At 42.4% G+C, this 20,928-nt stretch overlaps 1 protein-coding gene across 4 annotated transcripts in view; it reads left to right on the top strand.

Moving 5' to 3' along the window:
- The window catches only part of RASSF3 (Ras association domain family member 3), a 55,503-nt gene extending 35,919 nt beyond the window's left edge, over window positions 1–19,584 (top strand). For 3 of the 4 annotated variants that reach the window (XM_081878102.1, XM_081878103.1, XM_081878105.1), the window contains 4 exons: window positions 11,152–11,259; window positions 13,109–13,376; window positions 15,741–15,856; window positions 16,103–19,584. In XM_081878102.1, the coding sequence (XP_081734228.1) occupies window positions 11,152–11,259; window positions 13,109–13,376; window positions 15,741–15,856; window positions 16,103–16,252 (642 nt within the window). In that variant the 3' untranslated portion in view covers window positions 16,253–19,584. Of the gene's footprint in view, window positions 1–4,525; window positions 4,693–11,151; window positions 11,260–13,108; window positions 13,377–15,740; window positions 15,857–16,102 lie in introns of those variants that run through there. The other variant, XM_081878104.1, reaches the window with a different exon arrangement.
- Window positions 19,585–20,928: the final 1,344 nt, after the last annotated feature.

Raw genomic sequence — 20,928 nt, 5'->3', positions numbered from 1 at the left:
GTTTGGTAACTAGCGTTTATAATTAAAGACTTGGTTTGTTCTCACCCGATCAGGTGTATGGCTACTTGACCCATACCTAGTGAGCCAGTCACATAATAGGTCATGTTCAACACACCAGTGCAAAATCTGTTGAAGGGGGATTGGCAGGGGGCATCTAGGGTGAACAGTGGCAGCAGCGCACATTGAATCATTCTGAGCATGTTGCCAGGAGAAAAGACCTTTGAGTCAAAATAGGCTCTTAGCACCTCGCCTACCCAGGAGAGCAGCAGCAGCAAACTTAGTTTGTGGATTGTTAGTTTCATGGGGGGGGGGATTCACCTTGTTTTGAGTACATACAATGAATTGTTTTTGTATTGCTTAAGGTACACAGAAGGCAGGGAGTTGTAGGGGCTCATATGTTCTTAGTAAATAAGCAAGCATGCCTCGCTCCTGCAGTTTGCGTGCCTGCATTTTCCCTTTGGAGAAGGGGAGGGGCACATGGGCAATGAGGTCAAAGGAGGCAGCAAATAAAAGTCTCTCCACCCATCTGCTAGCACTTTAGTTGTACTTGCAGAGTTGGCACTGCATATGGTTGGCATGTTTCCTTCTGTCTTATTTCCTGAGGCATCTCCCTCTTTCCTTCTCTTGGTCTTCTGAAGTTAAAACAAAGATAATTCTCAATTTAAGGCAGCTGGAGACTGGTATATTTTTCAGATTTGACCAAAAAAGAGAGGCTATCTGTGTCTTGAGTGTAGGAATGCTGTCATAATGGCTATGCTCCCATTTCACATGCATTTGGGCTTTATGCTTTCAGCATTTCAACATGCTATCCTTATATACTGCGTGGATTCATACTGTATTTAATAATATGGTATCCCACAGTTACAGATAGGTAGCCGTGTTGGTCTGCCATAGTCAAAACAAAACAAATTCCTTCCAGTAGCACCTTAAAGACCAACTAAGTCAGTTCTTGGTATGAGCTTTCGTGTGCATGCACACTTCTTCAGATACACTGAAACAGAAGTTTCCAGACCCTTCTATATAGTGAGAAGGTGGGGAGGGGTATTACTCAGAAGGGTGGTGGGAATGGGTGATTGGCAGATAGCTGTGATGAGCCTGTTGACGACTCTTAACGACTGCAATAGGTCTTACAGGAAAAAGCAAGGGGTGAAAAGGTGAAAAATGGCTTTGTCATGTATAATGAGATAAGAATCCAAGGTCTTTGTTCAGACCAGGTTTCTCCATGGTTTTAAGTTTGGTGATAAGTTGTAATTCAGCAGCTTCTCTTTCCAGTCTATGGTATCCCACAGTTGAAGCAACCCAGTGTGCTTGTCCAAGTTATGGATGTTTTTACTAATTGAAATTGTGTCTTTGTTCAAGAATTGTGTCAGATTTCCTGGTATGGACATTTAGTGCGGTATTGCATTGTGTGTAGCCCTTTGGGGAGTTGGTTGCTTTGATGGCCTCGGACTCGGAACTGGAGGAGTCTCAGTCCGCATCGGATCCTCTGCCTCAGGCAGCATCTGAACCGAGTCTGGGGCCTGATTCTGAAGAGCCCCAGTCTGCACAGGTTCCCCTGCAACAAGTACCAGCTGGGCGTAGTCAGGGGCCTGAGCTTGCCCTGGCTCCAGATGCGGGGATTACCTCATTTTCCTCTGCTGGGCAATCGCATGCAGCTGCTCCACTACCAGTTGGGTCAGGAGAGGCTGAGGCGGCCTCTGGGTCTAGTAACCCACCAACGTCTCCCGAGTTGCAGAGACTCGGGTCTGAGAGAAGGAGAGACCTGAGTACTCACAGGAGGAGTGCCCGTCTTCAGGCGAGACAGGGAGGTGAGTCACCGGGGGATCAGGACTGGCCGTTACCCTGTCAGAGATAAAAGGCTGCCGGACCCCACCCCAGGTTGCGGGAGCAACATTGCTGCTTGCTGGAACCTGCCTGTTACCCTGTGCCTGACCTAGCCTGGTTTCCTGCCTTGGCCCTGTTGGACTGACTCCTTGTGGAATCCTTGGATTTGGGACTGGACCTGGACCGCGTTGCTCAGGTTAATCCCCAGGCCCAGCACAGTTGCAGTGCAAAAAGCTTAAATATTTAAGCATAGCATCTTGGCAAGTGGTAGACAACCTAAGGCCCATGGGCTACACCTATGGGGTTTTTAACTCCTTAGCTCCATTTGAATCCGGGTTTCAGATAAGATCACGAAAGTTTTGGTATCCCAGTGGATCTCATTGCATTGCATATGAATAGGCAGTTACACCAGACACCTCTACTGGCAAGGCAGCATGCCTCTAAATACCAAGTTGCTGGGAATCATGTGTTCTGTTTGTGGGCATCTGGTTGGCCATGGTGAGAACAGGATCCTGGACTAGAATAGGCCTTTGGCCTATAAGATCCAGCAGATATCTTATGTTCTTAACACCTTGATTTGTTCAGACAATTAAAATGCTGCTTATCAGGGATTTTGGAATTCAGGCATCTGAAGAAATAATTTAAGGTTTCTGTCCATGTGCAGTTGTTGACTTGCAATGGCAGATCGCTGCACCATATCACAAAACTGCTGTTGAGAATGTCTGAGTTTGCAACACTGCCTGGGGCTCATTTGTATTGAGAAACAAAAGTTCCGATTTCAAAAGGAAGTCATAGAAGGGAAAGTGAAGTTGCTGAAAGGTGCATATAATATTCTGCTAGAAAGGGAAACAAAGGATGAGGAGGTGAAATCGGTCATGATTAAATGGGCACAAGATATAGGCCATAACATACTATTTGAAGTTTGGGGAAAATTGTGGAAAACAGATCTAAAATTTACAGATTGCTCTCTTTTGAAAGAAAATTATATGAAAATGATGTATAGATGGTATATAACACGAGTACAGATTGCAAGAATGTATAAAACTGGGTCAAATGTATGCTGGAAATGCAAAGAAAAAGAAGGGACGTTTTATCATATGTGGTGGGAATGTAGAGAAATTAAAATGTTCTGGGAAATGATATATAGTGAGTTGAAGAAAATGTTTAAACTAACATTTGTAAAAAAAACCAGAAGCAATTCTTGTTAGGGATTGTAGGAAAAGACATGCCAAGGAAATTAAAGAACTTATTTATGTATGCGATAATGGCAGCAAGAGTCTTGATAGCATAAGGATGGAAGAATGAAGAAATCCCGACAAAAGAACAGTGGCAAGGGAAATTGATGGACTATGCGGAACTGGCGAAATTGACATACAAACTGTGAGACAAGGACAACTATGGCTTTAGAGAAGAATGGGAACTTTTTACAAATTACTTAAAAACAACAGTAAAATGACTTTGACTCCTTGGCAGGTTTTGAATAAACATACACAAATTTATTATTGTTAACATAATAGATAGACAATTTAAGGATTTTTACAATTTTATAATATGCAGAGTATAATATGTGTTGAAAAACCGGAGAGAGGAGCTGAGGGAAGTCTGGGGTGGGGGTGGGGAAAATTGGGTGGGTGGGGGAATGAAGATGATATGTTTTTGATAATTTATGGTGTTGAAATTCTTAATAAAAACTATTTAAAAAGAAAGAGAGAGAAACAAAAGCTCCAACACTCTGTATACATGCAGAACTAGTTGTGTGACAGTTGTGGATCTTCACTTGGCCTGTGGGAGTAGTAGTAATAATTTCCTTTTTTTAAGTGGAATTATACAAATAATACATTTTAGAGCTGCTGTATGTTATCAGTCAGTTTTAAATGGTTATGCTTGTAGTGCAGGGGGTGGTTCTGTTCCTAAAATTGTTTGTGTGTGTGTGTGTGTGTGTGTGTGTGTGTGTGTGTGTGTGTGTACACGTACACCCTGAGTTCAGCAGTTCACAATTTTTGTCTACAGAAAAACACTGCAGTATCATTTCAGGATGGATAAAGCATACCATATTAAAATAAAATAAAAAGAGAGAACAGGATCCTGGACTAGAATAGGCCTTTGGCCTATAAGATCCAGCAGAGATCTTATGTTCTTAACACCTTGATTTGTTCAGACAATTAAAATACAATGCCAGTGTCTTTAAAAAGCTATTGCTCTGGAAATTTCTGCTTCAAACTCCTGTTTCATTTTTCAAAGTAATGTCTCTAATTCGTGTATTGGAAGAAATTCCAACAGCATACTTTTTATTTTGATTTCTCAGTAGATTATACAGTGGTACCTCGGGTTAAGTACTTAATTCGTTCCGGAGGTCCGTTCTTAACCTGAAACTGTTCTTAAGCTGAAGCACCACTTTAGCTAATGGGGGCCTCCTGCTGCTGCTGCACCGCCGGAGCCCGATTTCTGTTCTTATCCTGAAGCAAAGTTCTTAACCTGAAGCAATATTTCTGGGTTAGTGGAGTCTGTAACCTGAAGCGTATGTAACCCGAGGTACCACTGTATTTTTGAAATCACATTATGATTTTGAGGTGCTGTTGAATAATATGAAGTGAGCACACAAGGCTGGATGAATGGAATTCTCAGCTGATGAGCTAAGAATGGTCACACACTTCCTGACATGCTCGGAATTGTTTGCTAAAAATGGAACACTCTCAAGGTACAGAGTCAAGATCCATGGCCGGTAGAGAGAAAATGTTAATGCTGTGTTGGAATTAACCACAATTATGAGATTGAACTTCCTAGTGCAGAAGTTTTCACTAGTGGCAATGTATGCAATGGAATGCTAGATCAGATGGAACAGAACTATCTCACCTGGGGCTCAGCCAGCTGAGCTGAGACAAGGGTAAGTCCCCAGGGAGGGACCAGAGGGAGGGACATAGGCTGGATGCTAAGCCTAAGTCATGTGACCTGATGATCTGGCATATCATCTAGTCGGATCCCGAGGTTATCACAACCGGAGGTGCCTGTTCTGCGCATGTGGCAGCACGGTAGAGTGGTCCTGCGCATGCGCACAGTGCAGTAGAGTGGTCCTGCGCGTGTGGCGAAACCTGTAAAAATACTTCCGGGTTTGCCGTGTGTGTATCCCAAAGGATTTGTAACCAGAGGTGCGCGTAAGTAGAGGTACCACTGTATTTTAAAAGATAATTTTCTCCCTGCCAGGTTTAAGCAGAGCAGCAGGTTAGGATCTGGCATAACTTTGCACCAGCTTTTCGTGCATAGGATTGCTACCTAAGTTGCTGACATCTAATTTGAAATTCTTTCTAAAAGAGCAGTAGCACCTATGATTTTAAAAAATAATAGTGAGAAGACACAAAGCAAAGATTATGACGGAAAGAAATTAAAAACTAATATTTAAAACTCCACTGTGCTTTAAACCAGTATTTCTGGATATATTGTTGAGAACTGATTATTTTGATTGGTGGAAAGAATATTCTTGTTTTATCAAATCTTGATAAATGGTTATTGGGTGGTTGTTTTTGTTTTTTTTTAAAAAGACTTCTTTTATTATTCCACTCAGGGCAGAATAGTGTTGTGCTATTATGAGCTTTATGGCATTTTTACCTTGAAATCTTAAAAATTGTCTTAAAGGATGGGTGGAGCAGCGAATTTCCCTGTGACTGTGATTTCCTGAGCTTACAAACAGGGAAGCTGCTGTTCTAAAAGGAAGAAAGTGTTTGAACCTTGAATTACAAAGTCAACGCACATTATTCCCTGCACTCTTAAGAACAAAGCCACTCTCGCTGTGCTTCCTGATGGCCTCCTTCCGGAGCTAGTAGAATAACTTGTTTATTTACAATCTGATCCAGTGGCTTGTGTCCAAAAAGCACTGTGTGTGCACGCGCATGTGTGGTTTTGTTTTTCTTCCAGTGCAGTTCAAAGAGCATCCTTTTTCATTCAAGGTGAGTTAAATGCATCCAATTGCTGCTTATTTGGCAATGCAGGTTTCATTCCTGCTGGTGCATGTAAATACTATTTAAAGCTGATATTTTACCCCCCCCCCCAATTTATTTAAAAGTATTTCTAATCCTCCCTTCATTGCAGAGGGACCCCAAGGTTGGCAGCAAGGTGGGGGCTAAGTAATGCAGCCCTTGGGTGGGGGGTGACCCAGACACCACATGGTTGGTACCAGAGCAGATACAGGGAGAAGATTACTGGAAATCAGAATCCCAGGTAAATGAGGCAGGAATCACACACAGCGATTTCAGCTCAGGATTGGTGCATTGTTCTCACTGTGCACGATGACTTGAGCAGAGGTAGCGTTTTCAGCCCCTTTTGTATTTTCCAAAATACAGTGGTACCTCGGGTTAAGTACTTAATTCATTCCAGAGGTCAGTTCTTAACCTGTAACTGTTCTTAACCTGAAGCACCACTTTAGCTAATGGGGCTTCCTGCTGCTGCTGCGCCGCCGGAGCACGTTTTCTGTTCTCATCCTGAAGCAAAGTTCTTAACCAGAGGTACTATTTCTGGGTTAGCAGAGTCTGTAACCTGAAGCATATGTAACCTGAAGCGTATGTAATACAGGTACCACTGTATTTTCTGTTTTAGCTTGTACAGTGGTACCTCTGGTTCCATATGCTTCAGGTTCCATACACTTCAGGTTACAGACTCTGCTAACCCAGAAATAGTACCTCTGGTTAAGAACTTTGCTTCAGGATGAGAACAGAAATCGCATGGCTGCAACCGGAGGCCCCATTAGCTAAAGTGGTGCTTCAGATTAAGAACAGTTTCAGGTTAAGAACGGACCTCCGGAATGAATTAAGTACGTAACCAGAGGTACCACTGTAGAATACAATTTAGAGCACGTTGACATAGTCATAGTTGCATAACAACGGTATGCAGAGAAGAAAAGCTTGTATCAGGATCTGTGCATGATCACAGGGATTGTTTCAGATGAGCACTGTTGTTTTCAGGGTGGTAGCCTGAGGAAACATGGGACTCTCAAGAGGGGAAGTTGATGATCTTGCTTAGAGATGCGCCGTGTATGGTTTTGTAAGCAACAGGTGAGTGTGCAGGGCTGGGCGATACCTGGTTTTCAGTGTTGCGATATATCTCCAGCTTAAACATCTTGATATGCCGATATATCATGATATCTGAAATAAGGGTGGAGCTATGCGGAGGCATTGGCCAGCTTCAGGGTTTTCCCTGCATTGTGATTTTTTTCATAGCGCATGCACACCCACCCATGATTTGCAATATATGGCCAGGTCAAAAACTATGAAACCGATATCACGATATGGACTTCAAGCAATATACTGTATCGATATATCACCCAGCCCTATTAGTGTGCTATGGAAGTGTTAGTAGGGTGTCTCATTGAATAACATAGAAGAACATCTGGCCCTGCTGCAGTCAGACCGGATCCCCTCTCCTCCTGTGGTGGGAAGGAAAGATGTTGGCTATTCTGTTTTGCGAGCATTTGGCTCCTGGTGTATCTTCTGTACTTCATAAATGTTAGCTGCTTTGAGGACTCTGGTAAAAAAGCAGGATGTGAATGTACTAAGTCAGTAAACATCCTTGTGAAAGTCTCAAGTGTTGTGCTGCACCTCAGCCAATGTGGTTTAGTGGATAGTGTTGGGGGATTCATTGCTTCGTTGGGGGGCAGGTCTCTCTCAGACACCGCTATCGTAAAATGTCTGCTACCCTGAATCTTAGTAAAATGTGATGAAAACACTTCCAGAGTTCTAGTCCAGGTTCATTCTCTCTCTCTCTCTCTTTCCCGGTAACAAAATACCAACTGGTAAATTATTTCTTTACATACCAAGTTCCAAGTTTTCTCATTCTTTTTACAAATTGACACAAGGTCACATGGGCCTGTATGAAAAGTATATTTCATCAAAACAAAACCCTTTATTCCATTGTAAATGGATGGGTAACCTGCTGTGCCTTTTGCTGTAAATCAAGTGCCAGGAATCTAAATGCTATTCTTGCAGCTTCAAACTTTAAACAACCTACTCTGTTTAGAACTGGGTTGTGTGCCAGCAGTTAAAGCACAACCATATAGGGTATGGCAGAACTTGTGGTTTTGGAGTGAGAGCATGATAAACGTGATCAGTTACTTTAGTATCACAAGTACATATAAGTCTCTCGTATTCCTACTCTCTCACATACACGGGCATACACAAATAAATTGTGTTATATTTTTGGCTCTTTTTATGGTTTGGTTTTCTGCAGTAGCAGAAACTTGCACGCTAGTTTGCACAAAAGAAGGAGCAATAGTAGCTGACTGGCCTTCCCACAGGGTCACAAAACTAGCTTGCACATAAACAGGTTTTGATAACTGGTGTGTGTGTGCGCGTGCAATCATGGTAGGTCTGGGGGATACCTCGTTTTCAACATTGTGATGTATCACTAGCTAAACATCGTGAAATACCACTATATTTCGATGTCTGAAATATGGACAGAGGTTTGTAGAGGCATCAGGCATAGTCTGGCTTCACATTTTCCCCCACGTTGTGATTTTTGCTGGCGCCTGCTCTTGTGATTCGCTGCTCCCTGCAGGAGGCAGGGGACAACTGAGCCACCAGAGTTAACAGGGGCTGCAGGAATCGAGAGCATTGGCTGGCTTATTTGGTTTCCCCACATTTTTATTTTTGTATGGGACATGCACATGCATATTCACAATATATTGCCAGGTTAAAAATCATGAAACCGATATCTCAATACGGACTTCAAACTGGTTATGGATGATATATATTGATATATCGCCCAGTTGTAGTGTATGTGTGTGTTTAATAGAAACATATTGATTGATTTATGCTGTTAGAAGTCACCTTAGCTTTATCCCCTTTTTATCTTCTAAAGATGTCGGCAAAAGATGGTCAGGGTTGCCGAAGATACGTCCACATCATGATATTTATAGTGGTGAAAGCTTTGAGAGTATGTTAACGCCCTTATTCTGCTGGATAAGCAGAGCTTTTGGTATTCTCATAATTTCATGTCCCTAACGCTTTTTTTGCGGGGGGACGGGACGCGGGTGGCACTGTGGGTTAAACCACAGAGACTAGGTCTTGCTGATCAGAAGGTTGGCGATTCGAATCCCCATGACGGGGTGAGCTCCTGTTGCTCGGTCCCTGCTCCTGCCAACCTAGCAGTTCGAAAGCACGTCAAAGTGCAAGTAGATAAATAGATACCGCTCCGGCGGGAAGGTAAACGGCGTTTTCATGCGCTGCTCTGGTTCGCCAGAAGCAGCTTAGTCATGCTGGCCACATGACCCGGAAGCTGTACGCCAGCTCCCTTGGCCAGTAAAGCGAGACGAGCGCTGCAACCCCAGAGACGGTCACGACTGGACCTAATGGTCATGGGTCCCTTTACCTTTTAATGCTTCTTAGATCAACCTGCTCAGTTGGTTGGAGCATGGCAAGGTTGCAGGCTTGATACCCGTAAAGGACAGCTGCATATTCTTGCATTTGGACTAGATGATCCTCCACAATTCTATGATTCTTTGATAGGGTCTAGATACACACCCAGCAGCTTAAGTGGAAGCTTTCTGTTTGGGGGAGCAAAGGCCTAGTAACCATTCCTGGGTATGTTCTGAGTATTTTGATCCTGTGTTAGATACGCCTGATAAGACGACTTTCAAGTGAAGGCAATTAAATAGAAGTTTCAGTTCACTAAAGTGGAGAGCTGCAATAATTTCAGGCTATATATGGTGTGTTCGTGCAAATAATGGAAGTGTATTAATAGCACCAATTTTCCATATGGGTTGAGAGCAAATGCCCTTTGAAAGATATCCTGCGCTTAAGGAACATATTTGTATTGGAATATAAAAATCAATATGCCACTTGGAGAAAGCTGTTTTGGGATAATAACTTTTTTTTTTTTTTACAACAAGCTTAAAACTAACCAATGGAAATCTAGTAAGGCCTAAGCTGCCCTCCCATTAAATAGTAGCTCTTCACATTGCTTTTTGGTTATTTGTTGGCCATGGTCAAATTGGGGTGAGGAAAATATACCTTCCTCGTTTAAGGATTAATCTTCATTTCAAGAATGGTTCAGTTGGGGTGCTTGTCTGTTAAAGGTTTTTCCCCCTGTCAATTCCTTGAGAATCATTTTTTTAATGTCTTCAGTTTGTGTCTAAGGAACTTAGGGGTATTTTACTCTCATGCCAAGTTTGAGCAGGTTTGCTCACCCTGTGAGCTTTATAGCTAAATGGGGATTAGAACTGGGCATTAGGAATTCTGTCTCTTCTTCTCCCTGCCCCGCAATTTCCAGTTACTTCTGTACCACATTAGCTCTCTGCCTAACAGCTGTCACCCAACGTTAAATGATTCAAAGTAAATCAGTCACTACATGCTCAAACTGCATGGCTTCGGAGAGACGTATCATGAAATAAGATACCCCAGCAATATTTTTTTTGGGGGCATGCAAATAGTGGACAAGTGAACACAATTGGATTTGGGCATGCTTTGTTTCAAAGTGGTTCTCTTAAGTGCACTACTTTTGCTGGTGCTTTGTATTCTGCAATGTGAATATTGCAGTGCATAGATTTCATATTTCTTTGGATGAGACAGAAGAGTCTCCCCTTACCTTTACTGCATCTTGTCCAAAGCCCATAAATTCATTTTCTAGTCTGGTAGGGAGTGAGACAACATGGAAACATGATGATTAGATATGTGAGTGACTTGTTCCTCCACTCTCTGGGTAGGAATCCATTTGGTGTCCATAGGCTTGTTACTCATTTGGATGCTTCCTTTTAACCGACTAGCAAAGGAGGCATATTTTGCTGATTTCTCTCTGCAGAAAATCTCAGGAGCTGATTTTCAGAGATGCTAGGGAATTCAGGGGAGTGAAGCAATCTGCAGAACGCCTGCTACATGGTCCTTTTGTGAGCATAAGGGCATCAATCCGATTCCACTTGCTGCCTGCTCCTAAGCCATTCATTGAAAGCTAAAGGTTGATTCCACTATATACATTGGTAGTGTGTGGAATGTGACAGTCGCATCCACACCAGACCTTCAAAGCGCTACTATACCATTTTAAGAGCTACAGACAATTTTGGGAACTGTAGTCTACTAATCTCATAGAACTACAAATCCCAGCACCCATCAGAAACTACCACTTCCAACAATTCTCTATGACTCTTACAGTGACACAATAGTGCTTTAAATGCATGGTGGATATGTGACCTAATATGGAACACATACATTTATATTAAAACTTTTGTACATCAGCTTTCGTTTTTAAAACCTCTAGTTCAGTAGCTAGAAATGCTCAATAAATATTAAGTAGTAGTATACAGTATATATTTTTGGTATCTTTAAAACCGTCAAATCTCTTTTGCTTTAGGATGTTCAGAAAGAGCGAGAAGCTCACACGTATCTCACCAAAGAAGCAATCAAGGAAAAAGTCCAGACGTACAATTCAGATGTCACTGACAAGCTAAAGATGACATTGGTAAGACTTTGTGTAAAGTTGTTTTTTTTAGTTTTGGTAGTTTAAAGGGGTGCATGGCGGCAACATCAAATCACCACTGTATGCTTTGAGTATATGGGCTTAGACAAAAAATACTTATTATCATATTACTTACTTCATTTTTTTCACATTCTGTGTATTTGTACTTAAAATATTCCTAAACACTATATAGCAGAATGGTGCTACCTTATTGGTTTGCCGTCAAAGAGAGGAAAACAAGCAAATTCAGCATATGCCTTTGTTAAATCCAGCAGTGGATCTAGGATCTTCAAAAGTTCCAGTTGATCTTCAAAAGTTCCAGTTGATTTAGTATGCAGGAGCAAGGATGGTATTGGGTACTTGCCCTTGGGATCATGTGAGACCTGTTCTGCAAGAGCTGCACATTGCCAATTTGTTTCTGGGCACAAGTCAATGTTTTGAAAATTAACCCTCTAAAGCCCTACAACAGGGGCAGAGAATGGGATCTGGCTGGCAGGCCAAATCCTGAGCTCCCCTACCCTTCTCAGGGCCATTTTGACTGGCCCTAACAATCAAGGTAGGGACGCAGGTGGCGCTGTGGGTTAAACCACAGAGCCTAGGACTTGCCGATCAGAAGGTCGGCAGTTCGAATCCCTGTGACGGGGTGAGCTCCTGTTGCTCGGTCCCAGCTCCTGCCCACCTAGCAGTTCAGAAGCACGTCAAAGTGCAAGTAGATAAATAGGTACCGCTCCGGCGGGAAGGTAAACGGCATTTCCGTGCGCTGCTCTGGTTCGCCAGAAGTGGCTTAGTCATGCTGGTCACATGACCCGGAAGCTGTATGCCGGCTCCCTCGGCCAATAAAGCGAGATGAGCGCCGCAACCCCAGAGTCAGCCACGACTGGACCTAATGGTCAGGGGTCCCCTTTACCTTTAACAATTAGGGTGACCCAACAAGCCATACTTTGAGAGCAAACTCTGCTTTGTGTAAGGATAAGGTAGTGCAGCAGATCTCAGCAGGCCTTGCTGTAGCCTCAGTCAGCTGATTGGCATTGACGGCAAGCTCACTCGCAGAGGAAGATCTTTTGTATTGCCAACTTGAATTCAAAGGTGGAATCTGGGGTGTGCTTCTGATTTGTCTTCATTTTAGCTGTGGCTTGAAATTCCCCTGTGCTTGACGTCATACATGCTATCAAGCATAGGAAAGATGTTTGTGCTTTGTCTCCCTCCAAGACCTGGCGGATCTAATTTGATCTGCGGCCTGGCAGTTCCCCACCTTTGCCCTAAAAGGCTTGGGCCCAGGTTACCTAAAGAGCATGCTGCCTTAACATCTGGTGGAGGGGCCTTCTCTACGTTTCATCTGTGATGGAAGCAAATTTGAGTGTGACTTTCAATGGCCGCATTCCATTGCATATCCGCTTGCCCCACAAAACCTGGGTGGCTCCCTTTCTTGCTGGGTAGTAAAGACTTAGAAAGAAATTATATGCCAGACTTTTGCCTTACGTGGCAGGATGGCAGACAAGTCTCCCCCAGCCCCTCTGAGTTGGTTTTCATGTTATCGTAGAATAATCATAGAATTGGAAGGCACCCTGAGGATTTTCCAGCCCAACTCCCTGCAGTACAGGAATATACAACTGTCCCACATGGGGATCAAACTTGCAACTCAAACTCAGCACCTTGCTCTAGCCAACTGAGCTATGTCTGCATCCGTCTGTGTTGTGTTGGGTTTTTATGTTGATTTTGTTGAGACATTGTGATGTGGAAGCATTAGAAAAGTGTGGGGGGGGGGAGCAAAAATGGAAGTACGGAACTGTATCTGATCCTTGAGCTTCTGGTTATTTTGAAACTAATCCTGTAGTTTTTGTGTGTATTCTAGCACTCCAGCGGAGTATACACCGGCTTCATCAAAGTTCAGATGGAACTGTGCAGGCCCATCACGGTACGGGCTCCTGTGAGTCCCGGGAATCATGTCAACAACAACTCGGAGACAGCTTTCTGCTTGCCAAATGGCTACACAAATACCCTTCACATCAGCAGCACTAACACTGTTCGTGAAGTTATTGAAGCTTTGCTCAAGAAGTTCATGGTGGCTGATAACCCTGCCAAGTTTGCGCTTTATAAACGTTGTCACAAGGAGGATCAAGGTATGCTTCTAAATCTTTTGAATGATCAGGGAGGGTGAGTGAGAAAGAAAGAGGTTCTGCATATAGTCACTCTGTACTCTTAAAACTTGGGGAGGGGGGCTCCCCGGTTTGAAGTCCCATCTAGTGACGAGAACCTGCTCGCGAAGTCCGAAATCAGTCGAAGTCCGAAAGAGACTGCCCCACAAAGGCAGAAGGACAGGGAGCACTCACTGGGATCCGAAGCAGATGAAAAAGGTGTGGTGAGCGCTGGACGATGAGAAACAACGTGGAGTCCGAAGGTAGTCACACGGGGCACCAAATGACGAGAACCTGCTCGCCATCCGTAAATAATCAGTCTCACACCAAGATGGGTTGCAGAAATCTGGCCGCAGCTCTCTCCAGAAGCTGCTGCTGCCCCAACCTTTATTGAGAGTCCCAGAAAAGATACAAATTCAAGGAGAGAGCTTTGCCTCAGTCAGCAGATAAAAGACAATCAATACATTCGTCTCATGTTCTCACACCAGACCACACAGTTGATCATGCTATACTACGTGGACCAATCATTGGATGGCAAGAGCTGTCCACACGCTGCTCATGCTTCCAAGCAATGCTTTCTGCTTATGAAATCACCTTGCAATAATAAACTTTTGCCCATGCTCTTATGGACAAATGACCATATTCCCACAATCTAGCAGAGGGTTTCAACCATTTTGGGTCCACGGCTCCCTTGACCAACTACATTCTTTCTGCGGCACCCCTGTGGGGCTCAGGAGCCCAGTTATGTCACCCCTCAGCCCTTTTCGAACACACTCCCTTGTGGAGTGTTCCCTCAGCCTTGTCTCTTCTCCTCTCACAAGAGGAGTCGTCTGGGCAGCTGCAGCTGCCAGCCCTGGTCTCTGAGCTGCCCCTCCCCTGCCCCAAAGAGAGGTGCCTCCTCCCACTGCCCCACAGGGGCCTGGGAAGCACCCCCTAGCCAGCCCTAGAAGCACCATTCACCTGTGGAACTTGTAGCCAGGGCTGCTGCAGCAAACAGCTGTGCCAAGCCTTTGGGAGGCAGAGATGAGAGAGGGCATCAGAGGAGGGAGGGAAGGAAAGAGGGACAGAGTTGCCCGTGGCGTCCCTGACCATCATTCAAGGCACCCCAGGAGGTCATGGCACACTGGTTGAAAACCACTGCCATATAGTGATAACGGTTTCATAATTTCTGACCTCCCAATATATTGTGAATCCTTACGTGTGTGTGCGTGTGCGTGCACGCTATGCAAAAATCACAGTGTGGGAAAAACCATGAAGCCAGCCCATGCCTGATGCCTCTACAAAACTCCATCCTTATTTCAGACATTGTGATATATCAGTTTATCACAATGTTTAGCTGGTGATATACCACAATGTTGAAAACCAAGTATCATCCGGCCCCATTGAGGACACTAGAGTGTGTTGGAAAATACTTAGATTTATTCAGCTTGATGGATTTTACTGCAGAGGGCTTTAGTAGATAAGAAGTCACAGCAAAAAGGTGAGTGCTTTCTACTAAGGCAAAATCGTCATTAGATACACAACCCATAGATTCACTCCAAACACTGTTTAGATCCAGCCACATTGCACTACTGTATAGGCCGACCTGTTTACATCTAAATACTAGGCCTACTAAACACAACATGCACTTGTATCATGTTTTGAAAATACAGTACCATCTTTCTGTTTAGGTGGTGTACGAATTGAAAAAGCACATAAATAATATTGTCTAATAAAATTGCATACATTTGCTACAAGACTCTTTAACAAGCAAGCAAGGGAGCCATAAACCAGAACCATAAAAGGTATAAAGAACTGAGTGCTAGTATAAGTCAGCCTTTCTTATCTTCCTTCTGAAACTGCATAAATGTTCTTGTTTTTGAAAAAGGCTCTGGAAACGGTTCTTGCTACCCTTGCTGTTGGGCCACCACTGAGAAGGCTATCTTCTCTGAATGCTAAATTGCTTCACATGCCAAACAGAAGGAGCAAGATTTCATTCCAGTGCTTAGGAATGTTCATCTGGCAAAAGTGGTCCCTTAGATATACTTGAGTCTTGGCTGTAAAATAAAGTGGTTGTGGGTTTTTTTACCACAAGTTGCAGGAAACTAATTGCATATACACTTGTCAGTTTTGTGTATTCTGAATATGTTTAAGTTTGGGTGTTTTGCTTGGTGTTTCCTTTTTTGCTTTAGCAGTTGTAATTGTTGCTGTGCCTCACATAATGAACTTTGCTCATAATTCTCAGTTTGTGCAGCAACAGTTTGTGCAGCAGGTCTTTTGTGTGTATGTTGATCTAGTTCTAGTCCTAGTTCAGCAGAAATTCTGTATGCATATTTACTCCCCACCCCTTTAATCTCACACTTTTTTCAGTGTATATGTGCAAGCTCTCAGAAATTGAACATCCCCTTTATTTGCGGTTGGTGGCAGGCCCAAGGACAGACATGCTGAGTTTTGTTCTGCGCGAGCATGAAACTGGAGAGTTTTTGGTAAGTTGGCAGCTCTGTTTATAGCATCAAACAGCTTGGAGGGGTTCTTGAGGGTTTTCAAGTCCTACTTTTTTCCATTGCCAGGATTTTGGGCTATTTCCCAATTGATGTTTGTCAAGTGTACTACTCTCAGGCTCTTTTGTAGACCAGAGAAGGACCTGTTGTGATACCAGTTAAAGACCAGTCTGTAATTTTAAGATTTTTTAATCATCTACATGCTTTTGTTATCCCCCTTCCCCTCCACAGTGGGAAGCCTTTAGTGTTCCTGAACTACAGAACTTCTTGCGTATACTGGACAAGGAAGAAGATGAGCAGCTGCAAATCTTACAAAGACGCTACGCAGCATACAGAGACAAACTTGAAGAAGCCCTTGGTGGAGTCTGGAAACCAGGTTAAAATGGGGCCAAAGAACACTCAGGAAAAATACAAATTACCAAATATTGCATAGCATGCCAACCCCCAGAGCAAGAGCAAGAGTACCTGTGTCATTAAAACATATGACCTTTTTTTGTTATCATAGAGGTGGTTCTGTAAATTTGACATACTTTTACATCTTGCAGGTAGCAGCAAAGGGAATTTGCAGTATTTGCAGACCTGTGTTGTGTGCGTACTTCACGAGTCTTTTCAAAATCACATCATGCTGTGATTGTATGATGAATCTGTTTTCAAAGACCCTGTGAAACACGAGACATTATGTGCTTTAATTATAATTTGTAGCTTTTAAAACTTAAAGGGGTGTGCAAGTTAGATTTTATTATAAATCTCAGCTCAGTTTAGAATAAGGATTATCACACTATTTGATACCAAAATTGATTTTTGCACTACCTTTCTTCTGATATTTTTGAAATACGTATTATTTTTATTTGTAGAAGGGATGAACAGGTGTGTCCCAAATGTTATGCAGAAGGTGTTGAAGTAGTCTGAGCTGGAGAAGGTAGAGGGGAAGTAGAAAAGAAGGTGAGAGAGGAGAGAAGTGAGAATGTTGGAACAGGAGAGAAGTTGGTTAGTGTGTTGTAAAGACGGTTGAGTGTTTATGCTGATTAGTATTACTGAAATTAATATATTCAGATGCTATTATTGAGAGAGAATTTACTAAATATAGTAAAAGCTGAATTGCATAGAGGCTGTGTGCGACCAGCAACACACTTTAGTCACAGTCTTGCATGTGCTGTTAAAATACACTCAGATTCTTGGTTGAGGTTTTCATGAGTAAAAACAGCTTTTAAGGAATTAATCCACAACTGTTGCAATGCTGAAAGGTGCAGTTGCCTTGATCTCACCACAAAACTTTGTACCTTTGTGTAGAAAGAGGCAAAATAGTGCCATTCTCCTGGTTTTATTTAAAAACTCAAGGAAGAAAGAAAATCTTTTTGAATTAAGTAGGCTAGGAGGGAAAGTAGCTTTGCGCTGTGAGAAACTTGAGCTATCTCTGGTTTGGTTTCTGTGTTTAAAAACTATACAAGTTTTGAAAAACTGGCTAGGATTCTGTATGCTGCTGAACCATGGTAAATAATTGGAAGAGGAAGAATTTTGTGTTTTGACTGTAACTGCATTTCCCCCCAGAACTATTTTTATCTAAAGTATGTAAGGTGTAAATGAAATCAAAGAAATGGGTGTGCAATTCAAACCTTTATATAAATGTATCAAAAGACTTTCAAGTTTATATTTGCGACCACCCAGGGGAAAAAAAGATATTGGTTTGGAGTAATAATATATATAATTTAAGGAATCGTGAGCAGCAACCATCCCTCCTCCTTTGAATTATTTGGGCATTAATTTTGAAATTTCTGAGTAATATCTGCCAGTTGCTGACACCTGGTGGGAATTATATGCAACTCCAAGACATATGTTCTCTTGGGAAAGTGTGCCTTTTACTGTTTTTAAAACTTTGGCTGCTTATTCCCCTCAAAATATTGAGGTTTGAGGGAGAGGTTCTAATCTCAGACTTGCCAAGACAATCTTGATATATTAAATGGTTAGCAATAACTTAAAAGTAGAATTAGGTATCAATCAAAGGCATATCTTGTTGGAGTTTTTATTATTATTTCATGTGTAATACTGTAGTGCTTTGTGTGTGTCTTACTGTTTTTTACCGGAGACCTAATCAAGAGTCACATAGGGTAGTGGGTACAGGTTATGCGTTGAACATCAGTTTTGGAATTATTTTTCTACAAAGGCTATGTGTCACATTATCGGAAAGGTTTAGGTGTTAACTGCTTCTATGTGCCAGCCACCCAGAAACCTTTGCCCTTTGTTGAGGGAAGTGTTAACATTTAAATGCTTCTTATGGCACACATGTTGGCCAGTTGTGTGCAAGGGTATATACCCTGCTAGGAACACACCATTAACTGGCAGAGTGTGTACACTTTGCACACAGTGGCGCCATCCTCTTAGCAAGATGCATCAAACATGGCTTCTGCATAAAGCATTGTCACAGAAAGAGATTTTTCACTAGAGCAGAGCCAAAAGTTAATCACTGAGCCCTTTCTGCCAAAATTAGGGGTGCAGAGGGTAGCGCCACCCCACAAAAAATAACGGTGGTGACCCCCCACCTCACTTTTTTTTGTTCCTTCCACTGCATTTTCATTTATTTTTCCCATTTCTGAGTGTTGTTGCTTTGTTTCAAAATGGCAGCTTTTTTTTTTTACAGCGGTTCTCAACCTGTGGGTCCCCAGATGTTGTTGGACTACAACTCCCATCATCCCTGAGCTCTGGCCTTGCTAGCTAGGGGTGATGGGAGTTGTAGTTCAACAGAGGTTGGGAAAGGCTCCATCTGTCTTGAAGCCAGATCGGAGTGAAGGCAGGAGGGCCCTGCTTCCTGCTTCCACTCTGGTTGTCTTCCTGGGTTAAGAAGTCAGTGGAGTAAGGGAAGAAAGCTCCATTTCCCACCCCCGTTTTGGCCTCAGAATGGACACCATCAGAGCTAGGAAGCAGAATATCCTGTATGCAGTGGAAGAAATGCCATCGGCAAGTCAGGAGAAAACCCCACCCTTGTTTGTGTTCGTATTCTCATGTGCACAGTTCCAAAATGGCTGCCCAACTTGGATGTGGTAAACTGGGGAAGAGGAGTGCATTTTGGCTTAGCTCTTTGCTCATGCCTTGCATCTGGGAGCAGCTGAATTCTAAACTGGCCTTCGGAGTCACTTAATTCTATTGAAACTCATAAAAAGTTGATGTTTGGAATCTTAATATTAATCAGGTTGCGCGAAATTTAAATACTGTATTTCAGTCTAGAAATGACAATCTACAAGTATGTGAATCTTAATTATTATTTTTACTTGAACTTTGTGTTTTCCTTACCCCTACATCTTCTCTTGGTGTGTTTTATGAACTGCAGGAATAACAGAATTTATATTCCAAGCAGTCTCAAGCTGAAAACACAGTGGTTACTACAGGTGTTTTGTTTTTGTTTTTTGTTTAAAAAACCCAAAGCTTCAAAGAATAGGTCAACATTGATCCAAAGGTAGGGTTTTTTGGAAGGCTTTAATTTTGTTTTCTTGTCAGGTTCTCAGTCTGTCAAAGATGTATTGCAAACTGTTTTATGTTTTGACTTTGGTAGTAGCTGACTGGAGGGTGATGTGGAAAACACTGAAAAAAGGTTTTCTTTTTTAAAAAAACAAACTTTTACTATTTATTTTGATTTTTTTAAATAGGGAAGCCTTAATGATTCCCTCTGAAGTTGTTATAGCAAGTTGTAATTCCATCATTAAAGCTGAAATTGACACCGATATGGATGCTTTCATTGTTTAATTATTGGTTTAAGTTTATAGTACTTCCAACTAAAAGTTAATGACAACAATCTTTGCTAACTTGATGGGACTTCGTAACAGCAGTATCCTGAATCAGCACCAGGCATCTGACACCAGCTAAATTTCCCTCAATATCTCCAAGGGTGAGGGGTACAATATTTACATTATTTTTGTTGTTTTTACAGTTATACTTCCACATGCCAGAGATGGATAGTGACTTTCCCAGGACACAAAATTCTGCTATGTTCAAGGATAAGAAAAAGCAAACCATTTGTTCATGTTCCAGCAATCAGGAAAATTCCTTACAAATTCAAATCACGCGTCCTAGTAAAGGCATAACCAAGCCTGCAGCAAGTATTCTTCAGCTTAGGGATGGCAGGTGCTTAACACATTAAGCAGCTATGGCCCATTAGAATCTGAGAGAGTTGTCATATTGTAGCCATTGCTTATTATCACAACCCTTTATACTTTGAGAAACTGTAGGGCCTGCATTTATCCAAAATTGTTTTTCAGGGCTCTAACATGATGCTATAACGTCTAACGAAAACTTAACCACAGACCTCCTTCATTGGTTATAAAAGATTCATCATTGCTGCTGGAGTCTTTAGAGCTTTATTAAGTGAGAGCAACCCAACTGAAGCTGGAGTTCTGTTACAAAAGTGAAGCAAATGAATGATAAACAAAATTAAACCATGCTGAAAAATAGGTTGGTGTGCTGTAAAGTGATTTCTCGTAGAAATCATCATGAAAAAGAACACATGACATTCTGTATAGTTTCTTTATTCAAATCTCACTTCAGAAACCACGGAGCAGGCCCAGAATTTTCAGTAGCTTGGGATCTCTCTCTGCATTAAATGTTACAATCGTAAGATAATTTGTAGTGCTAATTTGGGTTTTTCCTGAGGTTTCTTTATAGGTAAAGCAACCAACTTCCACTGGGGTGGTCATGGGTGTTGGGGTTCCCCCTCCCCTATTTAACAAAGACATTTTATTTATTGAAGTGTTTATGCTATTTATTATGCATAGCTATTCATGCCCTGGTTACAACCACATTAGACTACTGTCACATGTGCTAAATGTTGTCTTTTAAGGATGATCTGGAAGCTTTAACTCGGGGGTCAGCAAACTTTTTCAGCAGGGGGCCAGTCCACTGTCCCTCAGACCTTGGGGGCCAGACTATATTTTGAAGAAGAAAAAAGAACGAATTCCTTTGCCCCACAAATAACCCAGAGATGCATTTTAAATAAAAGCACACATTCTACTCATGTAAAAACACGCCGATTCCCGGACTGTCCGCTGGCCGGATTTAGAAGGCGATTGGGC

This window comes from Podarcis erhardii (genome assembly GCF_964252035.2).
Source record: "Podarcis erhardii genome assembly, chromosome: 10".
NCBI lineage: Eukaryota > Metazoa > Chordata > Lepidosauria > Squamata > Lacertidae > Podarcis > Podarcis erhardii.
The sequence above is the reverse complement of the archived record's forward strand: the minus strand, read 5'-3'. Positions and strand labels throughout refer to the sequence as shown.